At 35.7% G+C, this 18,483-nt stretch overlaps 3 protein-coding genes across 5 annotated transcripts in view; 2 read left to right on the forward strand and 1 right to left on the reverse strand.

Annotated features, from left to right (window-relative positions):
- Nucleotides 1-601: 601 nt before the first annotated feature.
- On the forward strand, nucleotides 602-7,493 carry arl10 (ADP-ribosylation factor-like 10). Its single transcript, XM_079898354.1, has 4 exons — nucleotides 602-866; nucleotides 1,885-2,065; nucleotides 4,392-4,567; nucleotides 6,824-7,493. Exons 1-4 carry the CDS (start codon nucleotides 729-731, stop codon nucleotides 6,989-6,991), a joined length of 663 nt encoding a protein of 220 aa, XP_079754480.1. The 5' UTR covers nucleotides 602-728; the 3' UTR covers nucleotides 6,992-7,493.
- Nucleotides 7,494-8,418: 925 nt separating this feature from the next.
- nop16 (NOP16 nucleolar protein homolog (yeast)) lies at nucleotides 8,419-12,508 on the reverse strand. 3 transcript variants are annotated; one of them, XR_013818863.1, is made up of 6 exons: nucleotides 12,275-12,462; nucleotides 10,973-11,081; nucleotides 10,829-10,883; nucleotides 10,627-10,733; nucleotides 9,677-10,545; nucleotides 8,419-9,396 (listed from the first exon to the last, which is right to left on the reverse strand). XR_013818863.1 is itself a non-coding variant. In XM_079847775.1 (5 exons), the coding sequence occupies exons 1-5, from the start codon at nucleotides 12,379-12,381 to the stop codon at nucleotides 10,408-10,410; spliced, it is 516 nt and encodes a 171-aa protein (XP_079703901.1). In that variant the 5' UTR covers nucleotides 12,382-12,508; the 3' UTR covers nucleotides 9,171-10,407. The 3 variants fall into 3 exon arrangements, 1 of the variants encoding a protein (XP_079703901.1); XR_013818864.1 differs by having other exon boundaries at nucleotides 9,171-9,396; nucleotides 9,724-10,545; XM_079847775.1 differs by having other exon boundaries at nucleotides 9,171-10,545; nucleotides 12,275-12,508.
- A 71-nt stretch (nucleotides 12,509-12,579) lies between these two features.
- The window catches only part of grk6 (G protein-coupled receptor kinase 6), a 78,196-nt gene continuing 72,292 nt past the window's right edge, over nucleotides 12,580-18,483 (forward strand). Inside the window, exon 1 of the mRNA XM_079898328.1 lies at nucleotides 12,580-12,747. The gene's annotated coding sequence lies outside the window, so the exon portion shown is untranslated. The remainder of the gene's footprint in view (nucleotides 12,748-18,483) is intronic.

The following is an 18,483-nucleotide window of genomic DNA, read 5'->3' on the forward strand; positions in this document are numbered from 1 at the left end:
AAAAGAAAGAAAGATTGTCTTGAAACCGAAAAGTTCACTTAACTTAATAATCAATGCAAAACAAAGGAACCAAAGTTAATCCAGAAGAGTGCAAAAAAAAATAAAAAAAATAAAAATACAGCGGTATTAGCAGTCGTAAACTGTGAGTGCATGTGAATCTCTACCAATAATAATTCAAGTCAACATAATAGTGTCAACACAAGTTCCCAAAATTTCAACTAAACAACGCCCTCCAACGACAAGTAGGAGATACATTACCTATTAGGTCAGTTTAAACTAATTTTCTTTTTCTTTTTCTTTTTTTTTTTCTTGGTTAGTTTTGTAATTTGTTTTTGAACCAAAAATATGTTTCAATATACACCATAGTTTAAGTGACACACACACACACACACACACACACAAACACACACACACACACACACACACACACACACACACACACACCACATTCCAACATAATTTATGGACAGCAGCTCTGTAAAGTTGAACTGTAACGTTACATTTTTTTTAATTAGGATACTTATAAAACATGTAACCACCCCACATTTTGAATTCCAAGAAGTGAAGGTTCTCCGCCCCTCAACTGTTACCCGCTGGGGTGATACTGGGCGCGTGCTTTTCAAAACAATCCAGGGCGGATCACGTGCTTGCACTGGAGAGCAAAATCAGCAGCTCGCGCTCTGCTCGGTCACACACACTTCTCTTCAGGTTCAGGTTCAGGTGCGCTCATGGTTGTACTGCGCCATATCTCCGTGGCGTTCAGCGCCGCGATGGCTGCGGTCGGGACCGCGCTGTTTATCGCACTCAATGTCTTTTATAAAAGACGGGTATGGACACCAGAGTCAAACTACTGCACGTTTCGAGAGGTTAGTATGAAACGAAAGAAATAGTTCCTCTTTTTATGATACCGCTTGTCGCGCGTGACTCATAGGTAGAGACAATCATCAAGGGAACTTCTAGTTAATTGAACTGAGCACACTACGTAGCGACTGTGTATGGCTGTGTCATGTTTGGATTCTGTGTGCATTTGGATTCTATTTTGAGAAGTCACTGTATCTAGATCAAATAAAAGTAATTCTGTTCATTTCTATTTATTTGTAATGCTTTTTAATACTTATCTCTAAAAGTACAATGCCAATACCCAGCTGCACTCGAGAACAAAACAAACGAATTATTGCTTATAATCAAAACATTACTGTGTTTAGATGAGCATATATAGCCTGCACAGTTCCCAAGTTCATGAACAACTTGGAAATATCAGAATTTACGTATCGTGATATAAAATGATGTATGGGGGAAAAAAAGTCATGGAAATGAATAAATATGGAAATTTATATATAGGCTACTTACTAAATAATAATATTCAGTAATGCTCAGATATTTCAGTCAGCTGCTAGATACTGATTTTGTGACAGTAAATCTTTTGAGTTGGTTCATTTCAATGAATGAGTCAAACCAGTAAACAAAATGATTTATATGAATAGACCATGAAAGTTCATGATAGTGGGTAAAGTATATGGATTATTCATCATGAATATACAGTGCCACAAAAACAGTATGACAATGTAGAGTGCTTCTTGAAGATGAAAGTCAAAATGACATTGTTATTATTGTTAAAAACAATAAATCAGGCATAAACCTGTTTTTTTTTCTCTGCAACAGCAACAGAATAGCCAAAGTAACAGTAACGGGGTCGGTCGGTTTGTCTGTTATTACACAACTAATACCCTAATTAATAATGGCAAAGGCTTTGACTATTTGCAGAAATTGCAAAATTAATCCCTGCTTTATGTGCGAAAATCCCAGGAAAAACAGACTCTAAATCCAGTCCTGCTGTATTGCTCATTTCCCTGCCTTCTCTTCCATGAATGTGTGTATGTTTAGGAGGAGGAGGAGGAGCGCAGTGAGAAGCAGGTGCTTGTTCTTGGGTTGGACGGCGCTGGTAAGAGCAGTATTCTGCAGGGTCTGAGTGGAGCGGGCCACAGGACGGGCTGCCGAAAGCCCACGCGCGGCTTCAACTTCATCAGCCTACACACACCTGCGTGCCAGCTGGACTTCCTGGAAAGTACGAATTGGTGCCAGATCACCCTTTCCTCATATTCACCTGCATACCTTTGTGAAAAACAAGTACACTTTAGCATCCTTTAGAGAGTACTTAATATGGAAATAATCTGTGTTCAAACTAGTGCTGTCAAATCGATTAATCTTGAAATGTGTGTGCATGTATATTTTATATATATATATATATAAATAAATATACATGCACACACATTTATTATGTAAACAAAAACTTTTATTGTAGATGCGATTAATCGAGAGAGAGATATATATATATATATACAGTGCTATGCATAAGTTTAGACACCCATGCTAAAGTTGACTAAAAAGAGGAATAAAAAATCAGCTTTTGGAAATTGAACTTAATGCCTTAATTAAAAAAATTAGGAAAAATCCAACCTTTAAGGACACCAATTTTCTTTGTGGATGAATAATGTATCGTAAATAAATAAATGTTCTTCCTTAAAATACAGGGTGCATAAGTTTGGACACCCCTATGTTAAATTCCCATAGAGGCAGGCAGATTTTTATTTTTAAAGGCCAGTTACTTCATGGATCCAGGATACTATGCATCCTGATAAAGTTCCCTTGGCCTCTGGAATTAAAATAGCCCCACATCATCACATAGCATTCACCATACCTAGAGACTGGCATGGTTTTATTTCAGTTAGCCTAATAGCTGGTTTGATTTGCATTGAGAGATGATCTTATGGAAAGTACCCCATGCCAATCTCTAGGTATGGTGAAGGCTATGTGATGATGTGGGGCTATTTTAGTTCCAAAGGCCAAGGGAACTTTATCAGGATGCATAGTATCCTGGATCCATGAAGTAACTGGCCTTTAAAAATAAAAATCTGCCTGGCTCTATGGGAATTTAACATAGGGGTGTCCAAACTTGTGCACCCTGTATTTTAAGGAAGAACATTTATTTATTTACGATACATTATTCATTCACAAAGAAAATTGGTGTCCTTAAAGGTTGGATTTTTCCTAATTTTTTTAATTAAGGCATTAAGTTCAATTTCCAAAAGATGATTTTTTATTCCTCTTTTAAGTCAACTTTAGCATGGGTGTCTAAACTTATGCATAGCACTGTATATATATATACTGTGTGTGTATGTATATGTATATGTGTATATATATATATATATATATATATATATATATATATATATATATATATATATATATATATATATATATATATATATATATATATATATATATATATATATATATATATTAATACTGTTTATATATATATATACACACACACACACAGTATATATATACAGTGTATATGTATAAATATACACATATTTTAGATGCGATTAATCTCGTATTAATTGTAATATTATTACATAATATATGTGTTTATATATCATTATATATATATACACTGTATATATAAATACTGTTTATATATATATATATATAATGTATATATATAACACACATATTTTATGTAAACAAAAACTTTTGTTAGATACGATTAATCGCAGTTAATCGATTTGACAGCACTAGTTTGAACTGAATGTAATGTTTTCAAGACATAACATTTTTATTGCAATTACAATTATGATTATGTTATTACCAAAATTATGTTTAGGGTCCCATACACTGACAACCATATAAACATTAACACTATCTAGATATTTTGGACAAATACAGGCTATTTTTACTATATATTAAGCATACAATATGTTTAAAATGATTGTTCATATATGTAAATATGCACTACTTGCAGCAATTTTTCTCCCCTCCACCATGTTTAAAGTTTATGTCACTCCCAACTCAGAAACTTGAGTATCAAAATTATCCCCAAGTTTCCCAGTGGTATATATGACTTCATGTCCAATTTTTAACAAGGAAACTCAATACGATACTACCGAGTTTCCAGGTTACGAACTACGATAATTCCGATAGCACACGAAGGCAGCATTAATATCAAGTACATTACATGTGTTTTGACATGTTAGTCAACACATCAAAATTAGCATACTTCTTTAAAGCTCAACAAAAGAATATTACAATTATTATAAAGTGCACTTTTTAAAAGTGTACTTAAATGTCAAGAAACGCAGTCTTAAAGTTTTTCATAACATTTATAGTATATTTGCATGTACAGTTTTTGAAGTACTCTGCAAGTACACATTCAATACAATTAAGCACACTTCTTTTTCAGAAGAGTATGTTCATATTACTCATGTGGGATACTTAAGTTCTTGCTCTCAAAGTGATAATGACCAGCCATTTCATATTTCCGTAAAGCCTGTTCATCTGTGTTTCTGGCAGTAATAACACATCACAGTTAATTCACCTTGTCCCATCAGTTGGAGGTGGTGAAGACTTGCGAATGTACTGGGTGGACTACCTAAGGAAAACACACATCTTAGTGTACGTGGTGGACTCCTCTGATCGAGGCCGGCTCCCTGAGGCCAAAGTCGAGCTCCATCGGTTGCTGAGAGCAGACGCTGATCTTCCAGTGGTGGTCTTGGGAAACAAGCAGGTGACCAAAAGCCTCAGTTCATAGTTGAACTTTAACCCTGTTTAGTGTCGGAAAGGCTTCATATTGATTTCCACAATGTTTTTCCCCCTCTAGTTAAAGGGATAGCTCACCCTATTTTGAAGAAATTGTTTTTGCCCATACAATAAAACGGGTCCAAAGCAGCACTGGACAGGCCGGTTCTAGACATTAGGAGGCCCTAGGCAAAATTCATGTTGGAGGCCCCCACCCCCAATAAAAAACACTTGAAGCATATATAATTCCTAACCTTTTTATTTATACAACATTTAATTGAAAATTTTTGGCGGGTTGAGCACGGTACCTCTAGGGGGGTCCGGGGGCATGCTCCCCCATAAGAAAATTTTGTACATTTTAAAGATAAATTCATTAATCTGGTGCACTTTGAGTCCCCCGAATCTGCTGTTAAAAATAAATAATCCACCCGCCAACCTCCCGAACCTATATGATATTCTCTGATTTAGATATGCATCTGATCATGACATTTCAATTATTAAAATTCTCAGTGTTAAGCATGATAATATGGTAAACATATCACACTGAAGTAGGCTGATTTAAAATTAAAATTTATTTAAAATAAAAGTTCTTCTTTTGTCAAAATTACATTTCTAGCCTAAACAGAGGCTTTACTCCCTTCAAACTATTTACTATTTTACATAATAGTAAAAAACACATTATTATTTTTAATGTTTTTGAAAGAAGTCTCTTGCTCATCAAGCCTGAATATATTTGATCAAAAATACATACAAATAATATAGTGAAATATTATTAAAATTTAAAATAATGGTTTTCTATTTTACTATACTTTAAAATATATTTCTGTGATGTCACGTGACCCTTCAGAAAACTTTATAATATTCTGATTTATAATCAAATGTTAGAAATGGCGCTTAATATTTATTTTATAACCTGTGATACTTTTTTTCAGGATTTTTTTATCATTAAAAAGTTTTTAAAAAAAGTCTTCACTATAACTTTTTTATATAGGCTATTTAACACCCTTGCAGAATATTCCTGGGTTTTTTTTTCTGTATTTTTTATCAAATAAATGCAGGCTTGTAGAGCATAAGAAACTTTTATTTCCAGGGTCCAGGGTATGGGTCCAGACTTTTTACTGGTACTGTATGTACATATTAATCAAACTTTATCTAAGGTAATCTCTTTTTTGTTTAATGAAGATGTTATTGTTGTTGTTGTTGTTATTTTTCTGTTTTAATCAATTTATTCACATTTCCAGAATACCACTTCAGTAGATGAACATAAGTGCTTTTATCATTTTTTTCATAGCTGTGGTATGGATTTCCCCTCCCATTTAATCAATATTAACTGCAGATATTGTCATATTATTAATATCAGTAATATGATATTATGTATTGCATTGTTACCTTAAATATGCTATACACAAATCAAGTGGAAGAGAAAGACACGATCGCTACTGAGCAGAATTTTTTTTTTCTAAACTGATATTATTGGCGTAAGTAGTTTATGATGTCAGGGTATAATCTAATCATCAGCAGAATTTAGAAGATAGACCCATAGATATGAGATCCTTTATTTGAAACATTTAAAAATGTTGTAGTGTTGTAGCTTTTTAGTCTGCTCCCGACGCGATATTATTCATTGTACGCGCAAATTCAAAGCGTCGCGTCTGGGCACGTTAATGACGCTCGCGCTCTTTTAAACTCGTAATAAAGCGGTGAATGATTTTTCCAGAAATGACGCTGATCTACAGGACAAGTTTTTATTTAGAATACATACAATCACTCCAAAATAGATGACGACAACTCACACACCTGCATCACGAGCTGTGCTTCTTGCCTATTTAGCTTTTGCTTCGCAGCACTTGATGGATGCGTTCGTTACACAAACTTTCAGAAGCTGGCACCCGCTTTGAAACGGAAACATTAATTGGTTTAACTGCAGATGAGTGACAATTCAACAATATAATGAACAATGAGGCTATAGTATTTCTGCCCGTCTTGACTGGTGGACTATATATAGGGGATGTTACGGTTATGGAGGCCCCTCCTCAAAGCCCGAGGCCCTAGGCAATCGCCTGCTCTGCCTATAGCTAGCGCCGGCCCTGAGTCTGGACCAAAGTGTTTGTTTTTTTTGTTTTCCGCAAAAGTAAGGCATACCGGTTTGGATATTCCCTTTTGGGTGAACTATACCTTTAATAGAGTAGTAGGCTCCCTGGTTTTTGTGAATCTTGACTAAAATGCTTTTTATACCCTCATTCAGGATAAGCCCGATGCTGTTAGCGTCCCGGAGCTGCACGAGGCTCTTTCCCTGAGCTCTGTGGCGGATCAGAGGAAGCTCTTCCTGCTGGAAGCTCAGTTTGGATCTGACGGATTAAGCAGAACCTGCGGCCTCCAAAAGTTCCAGGACCTGCTTCTGACATTGGTGTGACTGGTTGGCACTGCAGTGCCACAAAAGACTGGCAAAGGGATCTTTTGTCATTCCATGTATGGGTTTCTTCCTCGAATCGTGTGAGAAGTAAGGAACGGTTTCGTCAGGATAATGCTACTTAAGGAGTTGAACAAAATGAGCACTGTGCTAATATTGCTGCAAGTTACAGCGCACAATATCTTACTTTTCATGAATATGATTATATTCAGTATTACAAAGAGTGTATTATATATTATGTTTTACCTCTGCATGTGGAGTCATATTTCCAATAACAAACTTATGTATTGCTGACACGTTTTGCTTGCAACTGTAAGTATTTAGCTTGGAAATGCTATAGAGTACCGGTCAAAACTAAGTTTGGAAACATTACTATTTTTTTATGTTTTTGAAAGAAGTCTCTTATGCTCATCAAGCATAGCATTTATTTGAGCAAAAATACTGAAAAAACAGTAATATTGTGAAATATTATTCGAATTTAAAATAATGTTTTTCTATTTTAATATACTTTAAAATGTAATTTATTCCCGTGATCAAAGCTGAATTTTCAGCATCATTACTCCAGTCTTCAGTGTCACATGATCCTTCAGAAATCATTCTAATATGATGATTTGATGCTTAGTTATTATTAATGTTGTAAATTATTGAATCATTGACTTTTAAGTATTTGCCTTTGGAAATCCAAACAGCGACTTTTTTGTTTTTGTTTGGCCGGACAGTGTATATATGAATATATGTGTATATATGTATATAAATATGTGTGTGTGTACATATATGTATATATATGTATATATGTATATATGTGTATATAATTAATTGTCTGATTTAAATACAAATTAATTTAAAAATATGTTTATACTTCAGGACAAATTATTATTTATTTTATTGATATGAGAATTTAGGGCATGTCTGTAATTATCATGACAATAATGACACAATGGAAAAACATTCAATATTTATTTTCTTTATGAGAAAAATAATCTTTTTTTTTTTTTTTTTTTTTTCTGAAATAGGGACATTCCGTGAGTGAATGAACTAATCCTTGAACTCTTTTTGCCTCCAGCATGTCAGATTGTGCTGTTGATAGTGGATGCCTCAGATAATTATCTTTTTATAACTGTGATTCAGGCTTCCAACTGAGATGCTGTGTTGAATTTGCACAGCTGTTCAAAAATAAGGCCTGTGAAATCAATACAGTCTGGTTATGCAAGTGGTTTGAATTAGCATCAACAAGAGCTAGTGGTATGAAAGAAGAACTATATGAAAAGTATCTTGAAATACATCTTATTTAATTGCAAATTACAGTACACTGGCTACAGATACTCCTTTCCTTGAGATACATGGACAAATGAAATATGAATGTAATGTCAGTTTTGTAATGCAAATGCAGTGCATTTACAGTCTTGAGGATTTCGCAACGCTGAACAGTTGCTGTCAAGATGTTTTATTTGAACTCATTCATGTGACATAAGATGAAGTGATGAAGCAACAACAGTGTTTACAGGAGCACTACAGCACTGAAAACATGTACAAACCTCTGTAATTATTCTGTATTAAAGGTATGTTTAAAATGTAACACTCTACGTCATTTTGGCACAATGTTGAATACTGCAGAAAACAACTGACATGTCAGATAAAACATTTTTTTGTGATTATATTTTTAAAACATTATTTATTTGCTATTTATCCTAATGTTGGTGTAATTTTGCTGTCACATTTAACATTTTTCGGTGAAACTTTGCTGGCAAAATCCAGTAATTTCAATAGAAATCTGCGTGATTGGGGTATTTTGCACTAGGATGAAACATTTCCCCACGCAGATTTCACATTTCCTGGTTCCAGGTTTAATTTCAGGATGCTAATTGACTACAAAGCATTGCACAAAACCAGCACCAAAAGTCACATTAATGGTAAGGAGTATTCAAGTCACTTTTTATTTAGTCTATGTATTTTGATCCACCATTTACTATTTGATCAAACTATCATAGTTGGTTTAATGAAGCTCATCAGTCGCCACCTACAGGCCTATTATGTGAAGTGTATGCGGACAACAACACGCGAAATGGCGACGTGAAAGGACATTTTTGATAATTATGCAGCAATACTACAGAGCCTACTACTGGTCAAAAATTTGGACACATTACTATTTTTATGTTTTTTTTTTTTTTTATTTTTTTTTTTTAAAGAAGTTTATTTGTTCAAAAATACAGAAAAATATTATTACAATTTAAAATAATGGTTTTCTATTTTAACATACTTTAAAAATATCATTTATTTCTGTGATGCAAAGCTGGATTTTCAACAGCCATAATTCCAGTCTTCAGTGTCGCATGATTTTTCAGAAGTCATTCTAATATGCTGATTTATTATCAATGTTAGAAACAGGTTTTTTTTAAAAACCTGTGATACTTTTTTCAGGATTCATTGATGAATAAAAAGTTAAAAAGAACAGTATTTAATTAAAATAGAAATTCTTTTATAAGTCTTTACGGTCACTTTTGATAAATTTAGCACATCCTTGCTGAATAAAAATAGCCTATTAATTTCTTTAAAAAAAATATAAATAAAATTAAAGAATTTTAGTGTATATTGGTACAAAATATTTCTATTTTAAATAAATTGTTCTTTTTTTAAACTTCGAATCCTGAAAAAAGTATCAAAGGTTATAAGTATATTATAATAGAAAACCATTTTTTCAAATTATAGTAATATTCCACAATATTGCTATTTTTTACTGTATTTTCAATCAAATAATTGCACCCTTGGTGAGCATAAGACTTTTAAAAAACATTAAAAATACTATCCCCAAACTTTTGAATGGTAGTATATGAACACAATAAAGCTCTTTAAAAAACACCTCTACATTATTCCGATATGGCTGAACATATCCCAGATTTTTCCTTCATGTCGCACTGTATCAGATTGTTGTTTCTAATCCTATGTATTAATTTTGTTTGCCAAAACACACTAGACATCCATTAAAAAGTCAGAAATTAATCCATTGTAATTTATGAGTTTATATATGTCTGCATTTCACTCAACAACATACAATTACAAATGCAAAGCTTATATACATCTACAAATACTCAATTTGCTCACTAGATTCATTTAAACACTTAAAAGTTAACGTATTCTTGAAGATGCCATAGTAGAAAGGAACTGCTGAAAATCCTCTCATCCTGAAGACTCCCTAGATTAGAGGTCTTCAACACTGCTTCCACCGTCCTGCAGAGTTTAGCTCCAACTTTAAACAAGCACACCCTGGACCAGCTAATAAAGCTCTTCAGGATCCCTTTAAAAAAAAAAAAAGTTCACATGCAGGTTGGATATCAACTTGGTGGACAGTGTGTCTCCAAGAGCAGGATTGAAGAGGTGATATTCTGACGAGCAGTTTGAGACCCCAGTTCTTCACCGTGGCGTCACGTAGACTTCTGAGATTGCAGAGACGCAATGAACGCGGCGTATTCCTCAGGATGACACCGTTTGAATAATTCCACTTTCCGTTTGATCTGCTTCGGCGTGTCCTGGTAGTAATTCTTCTCGTCCCTTGCCATTGCCTGAAATGTCAATAAAGCATAATCAGTTACGTGAACTCTATCTAAAGAGTGTTATCTGTGTACAATACGGCTCTCTTTGACCTTGTAATCCTCGTTGTGTTCCTTCACCATGTGTTGAACATATTCAATCATGTCGGTGGAGCACGTGGTTTTGTCTTTCCCACGGAGACTGGCCTCTGCCTCCATTTCTGCAGGCAAAACACCAAATCATATTGTCAGTGCATGAAAATATTACTACATCTCAATAATAACAGATTTCATAAGCACTGGTTTCAAAACATACCTTTAATGACATAGGGTTTCAACACAACTGTCTCCATTGGTTCGCTTTTTGTGTCCTGAAACATCAGATTAAAGCAATTGGTTGTCCCGGTCAGGCAGTATTTGTAGAAACACACTGTAACGGTGATTCAAGCTTGATACTTGCCTTTTTAGGTTTAATAGGAAGCATGCCCTTGGTCCCAGGTGACAGTCCCATGTCTTGTAGATTTTGCTTCACTGTTTTGTGTTCATCCCAAGCTTTACGGATCTGAGGACTTGTTAGATAACCCGTTTCATGACAAACTTCTTAATTGCGTAACATTGTAGAGTAAAAGTCAGCAACAGATTTTATCACTCTTGTGAAAATACACTTGAGCATACTTTTAAAAAGACTAACCCTTGGGCATCCTTAAGGACATTTTTGTCATGTTCCTGTTTTTTTATAGGAATTTTACTTTCACCCTGCTTTAATAAATCTATTTTACACTAGATACACAAAATAGTTGCACTCAGAACCTTAAGGACCAAAATGTCCCCATTGAAACCCATTAAAACTTCAAGTTTCAATCCCAGGAAGTATGCATTCTTTGATAATAGGGTTTCATTCTGTTGGCAAGGCTTCACAATTAAAATGTGTACTATTTTTTTTTTTTTTTTTACCAGATGGCTCCTATAAAGCAAACACTTGCTTTCATGTTTTCTGCTTCGGTGTATTATGGTCAATTGGATAAATTATTTAGCAATAATTGTGTGGGTTTGTTGGTGTGGATGTCAGAGAGTGGTTTGTATATGTACTAAACAAAATTGTGTGTGTGTGTGTGTGTGTGTGTGTGTGTGTGTCATTTTTGAGAGAGAAAAATTACTAATGTACTGCAAATCACAAATCCCATCTTTGCTGGCATCCAAGTGGTTCTGCGCCCAAACTAAATCTTACTGAAAGCACATTTTTTTGAGATATCAACCTCACATTTGGAACACAACTTTTGTTTAGATTTATGGCTTTGATTTTCTAACAGTTTAACATGTTATTAACTATATAATTTATATAAAATACAACAATAATATGCCAAGGGTCTCCTTTAAAATGAGACCAAACTTAAGTCTGTTAAGTTTTTGTCCTCTAAGGACCTCAGAGTAACTGTTTTAAATTGACGCACAAAGGGTTAAAAAATAAAATACTTTATTGTAGCAAAATGAATGCAATGTTTTCGGACACTTAATCTCAAGTTGATTGAAATTAAATTAAAATGTATTGTAGAATACATTTAAATGAAATGCAACGAAACTGCTTTTTTGACACACTTATTTCCTACGGCATGTTTATAAAAGCTATTTAAATGTCCTAAATGTAACTAAGGCCTAATCTTAACCCTATATGTGAAACCAGGCCAATAACTTAAAACAAACAAAAAAAATAGTTAGCAAGAAAGCCCTTTCTAGATGGCATTTAGCATGTCCCCATACTTACCATTCAATGTGCGGTTTCTCCTTTCTTCTTAGCTTCCTTTTCAGGTTCTTCTTGTTTTTATTGTAATCAAACGTGTTACGTTTACTATGTTTCTTGAGTTTACCCATAATTAATAAATTAAAACACCAGTCAACAACTGTCTTTACACTGCGACACGCGTGTTTGAGGAACGCGGAAGTAACGACTTCTTCTCCAAAGGCATTCACGTCGACATGGTTCCATATCGCCACCTGCCTGGAGAGACGAGCTTTGCCTAGTAGTGATTGTGAAATATCATGTTATCAATTTTTTCAATGTGTTATCGCGAATAGAGAAGAGTGGGGATAGAGAAGACTTAGGTTTCAACTTTCATCCATGCTACCTTTATTTAGTGGAGACACGAGGAGGACGCAGTTCGTGATAGCGCGTTTTGATATAATTTAAAAACATACACTTCACCCATATAAGCGGAAATCGCGGGGGATCAGATTCAGGTAAATAAGATTTATTTGGTTTTAACACTCCTGTGGGGAACTCCGAAACGGAAAAGAGTTATAGATACATAAGAGAAGCTGCAAAATAAGTGCAGTTTCTTAATTAAATTGTCTTTGGCACGTCTTGTGTTCTTGAATGTAACGCTGCTTTAGAGAAGGTGCACTTTAGAGTGAAAGAAAAATATTAATGCGTATATGGGTGATTCTTAGACTATGGGCACTTTTATGTAATTTGGTCATATTTTTAAAAATACATATAATTTTGGACACATTCCTCTTTCTTTTTCAAACTAACAATAAAACCTCCTTAAAAACTTTTTACTACCTTTCTATTATGATTTTTTCATACTTTTCAACCTCCTTATAGGTGTCAAAATCACTGTTTTCTCCTTGTCGCACACCCAGGCTTTTTAACTTCAACAATGAAAATACAGTTTAAAAATATGACTTATCTGGTAACTATTAATATACTTAAATTAAGCACTAGTAAAATAATTAAAATACATTATAGTATTTAATGTGAGACCACCATCAATATTACTTTTTATACAAAATATAGCTGTCCCACTTGGTGTCATTTCCACCACAACACTTTAATGTCCCTTTAAAAAGTTTGTGTGAAAGATTGTTTAGGTGGTTTCTATGGAAATGTTCAGAGACATCAGAGCACATTGGACATGGAGGCAATTTAAAATTTTCATCAAGAACAAAATAAGAAAAATCTAAAAAAGGTAAATATTGCTTGATCAGTTAAAGCTTTGAAATTAAATTTTGGTATGTTTTAGCTTACCTCAAGGGCATCCAAGATGTAGGTGTCTTTTTTTCCACAGTAGTTTCAATTTTGATATTTTTAGGTCAAACCGTTCTTGTCTGTCAGTCATTTGATGCAGGTCTATGGTCACTGTCTCAAAGAGCATGCACAGAGTCCAAATTAAAACAATTCCCCATCGTCCAAATTAAACAATTCCCCATCGTAAGTACACATTGATGGCCTAAGACACGAAACGAGCGGTTTGTGTGAGAAAATGAACAGTATTTTTATCGTTTTTACTTCTAATACACAGCCACGTCCAAGTGATCTGAGGGCGCGCGCGCATCCTGGTGTGTGACGTGTGCGCAGACTGGTGCATAGATATATACACTAGATTCCGCCTTGTCTACGGCAGTTCATTGGAATGAATGTCTTTAAGGCGACATCTAGTGTATATATCTATGCACCAGTCTGCGTACACGTCACACACCAGGATGCGCGCGCGCCCTCAGATCACTTGGACGTGGCTGTGTATAAGAAGTAAAAACGATATAAATACTGTTCGTTTTCTCACACAAACCGCTCGTTTCGTGTCTTAGGCCATCAATGTGTACTTACCATGGGGAATTGTTTAATTTGGACGATGGGGAATTGTTTTAATTTGGACTCTGTGCATGCTCTTTGAGACAGTGACCACAGACCTGCATTAAATGACTGACAGACAAGAACGGTTTGACCTAAAAATATCAAAATTGAAATTACTGCGGAAAAAAAGACACCTGCATCTTGGATGCCCTTGAGGTAAGCTAAAACATACCAAAATTTTATTTCAAAGTGAACTATCCCTTTAATATATTTATTCTAGGTCATTTCCAAACATGCTGTACCTTCAAGGGTGTTTTAAAAAAGTTAAAAATTTTAAGTTAAATAATAGTATTTTGCATACATGAAATGCTAAGTATTAATTCAAAGCTAATCAGTGAAACTATCTTCCATTTTTTCACAAAAAAACTACAGAAATGTAATTTCCACCAAAGTCATTTCCACCACACTGCCCTTTGTGGTGGAAATGACAGCATGTGGTGGAAACATGCTGTACCTTCAAGGGTGTTTTTAAAAAGTAACAAAAAAATAAATAAAAAAATAATAATAATAAGAGTATTTTGCATACATGAAAGGCTAAGTATTAATTCAAAGCTAATCAGTGAGGCTATCTTCCATTTTTTTCAGAAAAAAATACAGAAATGTCATTTCCACCACACTGCCCTCTGTGGTGGAAATGACAGCATGTGGTGGAAATGACATTTATGAGTACAAAGTACAATTGGTATGGATTGCAAGAGTAGATTTGTGTAATACTTTTTATATTATAATAAATTACAATACTTTTTATATTTATATTTATATTATAATATTATTTTTATTTCTAAATTATACTTTTATATTAATTGATTTCATTTAGATGAATGAAAATTCAATTTTGTTGCATCATTTATTGCTTATATTTTTGCCTTGCCATCAGTTGTGTCAGTTATGTACAGTATGCACTGTAACCATTCATCTGTGAGACAAATCAGTTTTATACATCAAACTCAGCACTACACTAAAAACAGTTGTGGTTATGTTTAATGACTTTGTGAATTGAGTTTACTGAGTGTGATGAGTTTAAGAGTTTTTCTAATAAATATCTCTACTGTTTCTCTACATTCACGTTAATTCATTGTCATTTCCACCACCACCCTGTCATTTCCATCACCACACACATTTTTTTAAAATATTTAAAAAGTTCTCATCACACATTAAAAATGTATTCACAATACGAGATCATGCTCTACTTAATATAAAAATTCAAGTTATTTATTTTCTAATAAGCTCTTGCCCAAACCAATATTAAATTTCAGAGTGTGACAGGTGTACAGTTCACCATTTGGTCCTTAGGGCAGTTCATTTATCTCATTGACAAATGTATAATTATTGTACATTGTGGAAAAACTGATAAAACTAGTTACAAAAATGATCTTAGACAATTCTTGAGTGGCATAAGTTATTCTTTTTTTAAATAACAGCTGTATATTGAGATGTGGTGGAAATGCCAACTTCTCTTGTAATCTAAGTTTGTCCTCTTACAGACCTTAAAAGTAGACAAATTATTTAAACTTATGAGACTGTGTTACGTGACTTTTGAACAAGTTTTTTTTATTCAACTTCACAAGCCTAAAAGTGCCCCTAGTTGAAGAAACGCCCATATATCACTGTGTAATGTGATTAAAATGGTAGCTCTTAACATTTTACTGCAGTGGGGATGTTACTATGGTTATGAGCGAACATAAACTGAAGTTTCATCTGTTTGGAATCTGACACCAACACTTTTTACAGATATGTTGGTAACACTACAATAAGGTTTCATTCGTTAATATAAGTTTAACTACATTAGTTAAGATGAACTAAGAATGCACAATACTTAAGCATTTATTAATCTTAGTTCATTTTCATTTTGACATTTATGTGAAGAGGGGGAGAAAACAAGAAAGCTAAACTCTTAGTGCAGCCAACCTTAAGGATATAAGAACACTTTACAAGATCCATCCATCCATCCATTTTCTACCGCTTATCCGGGGCCGGGTCGCGGGGGCAGCAGTCTAAGCAGGGATGCCCAGACTTCCCTCTCCCTCGACACTTCCTCCAGCTCTTCCGGGGGGACACCGAGGCGTTCCCAGGCCAGCCGGGAGACATAGTCTCTCCAGCGTGTCCTAGGTCTTCCCCGGGGTCTCCTCCCGGTGGGACATGCCCGGAACGCCTTCCCAGGAAGGCGTCCAGGAGGCATCCGGAAAAGATGCCCGAGCCACCTCAACTGACCCCTCTCGATGTGGAGGAGCAGCGGCTCTACTCTGAGCTCCTCCCGAGTGACCGAGCTTCTCACCCTATCTCTAAGGGAGCGCCCAGCCACCCTGCGGAGAAAGCTCATTTCGGCCGCTTGTATCCGGGATCTTGTCCTTTCGGTCATGACCCAAAGCTCATGACCATAGGTGAGAGTAGGAACGTAGATTGACCGGTAAATCGAGAGCTTCGCCTTGCGGCTCAGCTCCTTCTTCACCACGACAGACCGGTACATCGACCGCATTACTGCAGAAGCTGCACCGATCCGTCTGTCAATCTCCCGTTCCATCCTTCCCTCACTCGTGAACAAGACCCCGAGATACTTGAACTCCTCCACTTGAGGCAGGAACTCTCCACCAACCTGAAGCGGGCAAGCCACCCTTTTCCGACTGAGGACCATGGCCTCGGATTTGGAGGTGCTGATTCTCATCCCGGCCGCTTCACACTCGGCTGTTACAAGATATCTAGTTTAATCAAAAAGCATGTGTAATTTATTGAAATCATGAAACTTTTCTTGAAATTTAACCATGAAACAACAATTTATTAACAGTTCAACAATGTTTAAAAAAACGTAATGTTTTTTTCTTTAAATTCCATTTCAGTTTTACCCGGTTTCTGTTTTATTTTGTCTATTTGGTTTAATCAAAAACATATCTAATTAATTGAATTCATAAAAACAAAGTAATAATAGGGCCCTATGAATTAATATTATTTTATTTTTTTTAAAGAAATTCTGTATTGTGCATTTTAATTTTCCTGGTAATCAAATGAAGGAATAAAACATTAATTTATCTTTTATTCAAATGAAAATTAAACAAGCCCTTTAATTGTTTGGCAAACAAGTGCTACACAACAGAGGGACTCTAACAAGTTCCAAAGAGGCAGTGGAGCAGTCTGTTGAAGAGGCATTCAGTGACCCTACAAAAGACGATGCCCTGGAAGGAAATCATGGGCTTATTAACATCGACCCACCTACTACATCCCTCAGCACAGAGTGTCCATCATGGAGAGAGGTTCAAGAGGTAGTCAAGCACGCAAAATCATCTTCTGCTCCAGGTGCCCGTGGTATACCGTACAGAGTATACAAAAAATGCCCTAAGCTCCTCCGAAGGCTATGGAAGATTATGCGGGCAATTTGGTCCAAGGGAACCATTCCAAAAAGCTGGAGAAGGGCAGAAGGGTGCTTTGTGCTCAAAGAACAGGGATCCACACAGAACAGCCAGTTCCGAACTATCTCCCTACTTAGTGTGGAGGGAAAGATTTTCTTTGCTGTGCTTGCGAAGAGAATGTGTGCTTACATGACCCAGAATGGATATATTAACACCTCTATCCAGAAGGGTGGTGTTGAAGGGTTCTCCGGGTGCTTGGAGCATACAGGGGTCCTCAGCCAACTCATCCAAGAAGCAAGGAGAAGAAAGGCGACCTAACAGTTGTCTGGCTTGACTTTGCAAATGCATATGGGTCTATTTCCCATACCTTGATCCAAGTTGCTTTGGACTATTACCACATCCCACATAACATCTAGGGCATGATCACCAGTTATCTGAGAGACATCAAGCTATGATTCCAGTCCGCCAAGTTTATAACAAAGTGGCAGCCAGTGGAAAAGGGGATAGTTACAGGATGCACAATCTCTCCCATCTTGTTCATCATGGGAATGAACCTGATCATCTCTGCAGCGAGTACAAAGTCAAGAGGGCCGAAGACCACAGCAGGATGTCAACAGCCAGCAATCAGGGCATTCATGGATGACCTTACCGTGATAACACCAACTCATGTACAGGCAAGATGTGTCCTGGCAGAACTGGATCGCATGGCCACTTGGGCAAAGATGGTCTTCAAGCCCAAGAAATCAAGGAGCCTGGTGATCCAAAAGGGCAAAACAACTGGAAGGTTCAAGCTACTTGTTCAAGGGGAAGAAATCTTGAACATCCAGGGGAACCCAATTAGATGCCTTGGAAAGTGGTTTGATGATTCCCTGTCAGACAGGAACAGCATCTCCAGCACCGGAAAACAAGTTGAAGAATGGCTGAAAAAGATCTGGCCTGCCTGGGAAATACAAGTGCTGGATCTACCAACATGGCCTGCTCCCGAGACTCGGCTTCTCA

This window comes from Squalius cephalus (genome assembly GCF_949319135.1).
Source record: "Squalius cephalus genome assembly, chromosome: 17".
Classification (NCBI taxonomy): Eukaryota; Metazoa; Chordata; class Actinopteri; order Cypriniformes; family Leuciscidae; genus Squalius; species Squalius cephalus.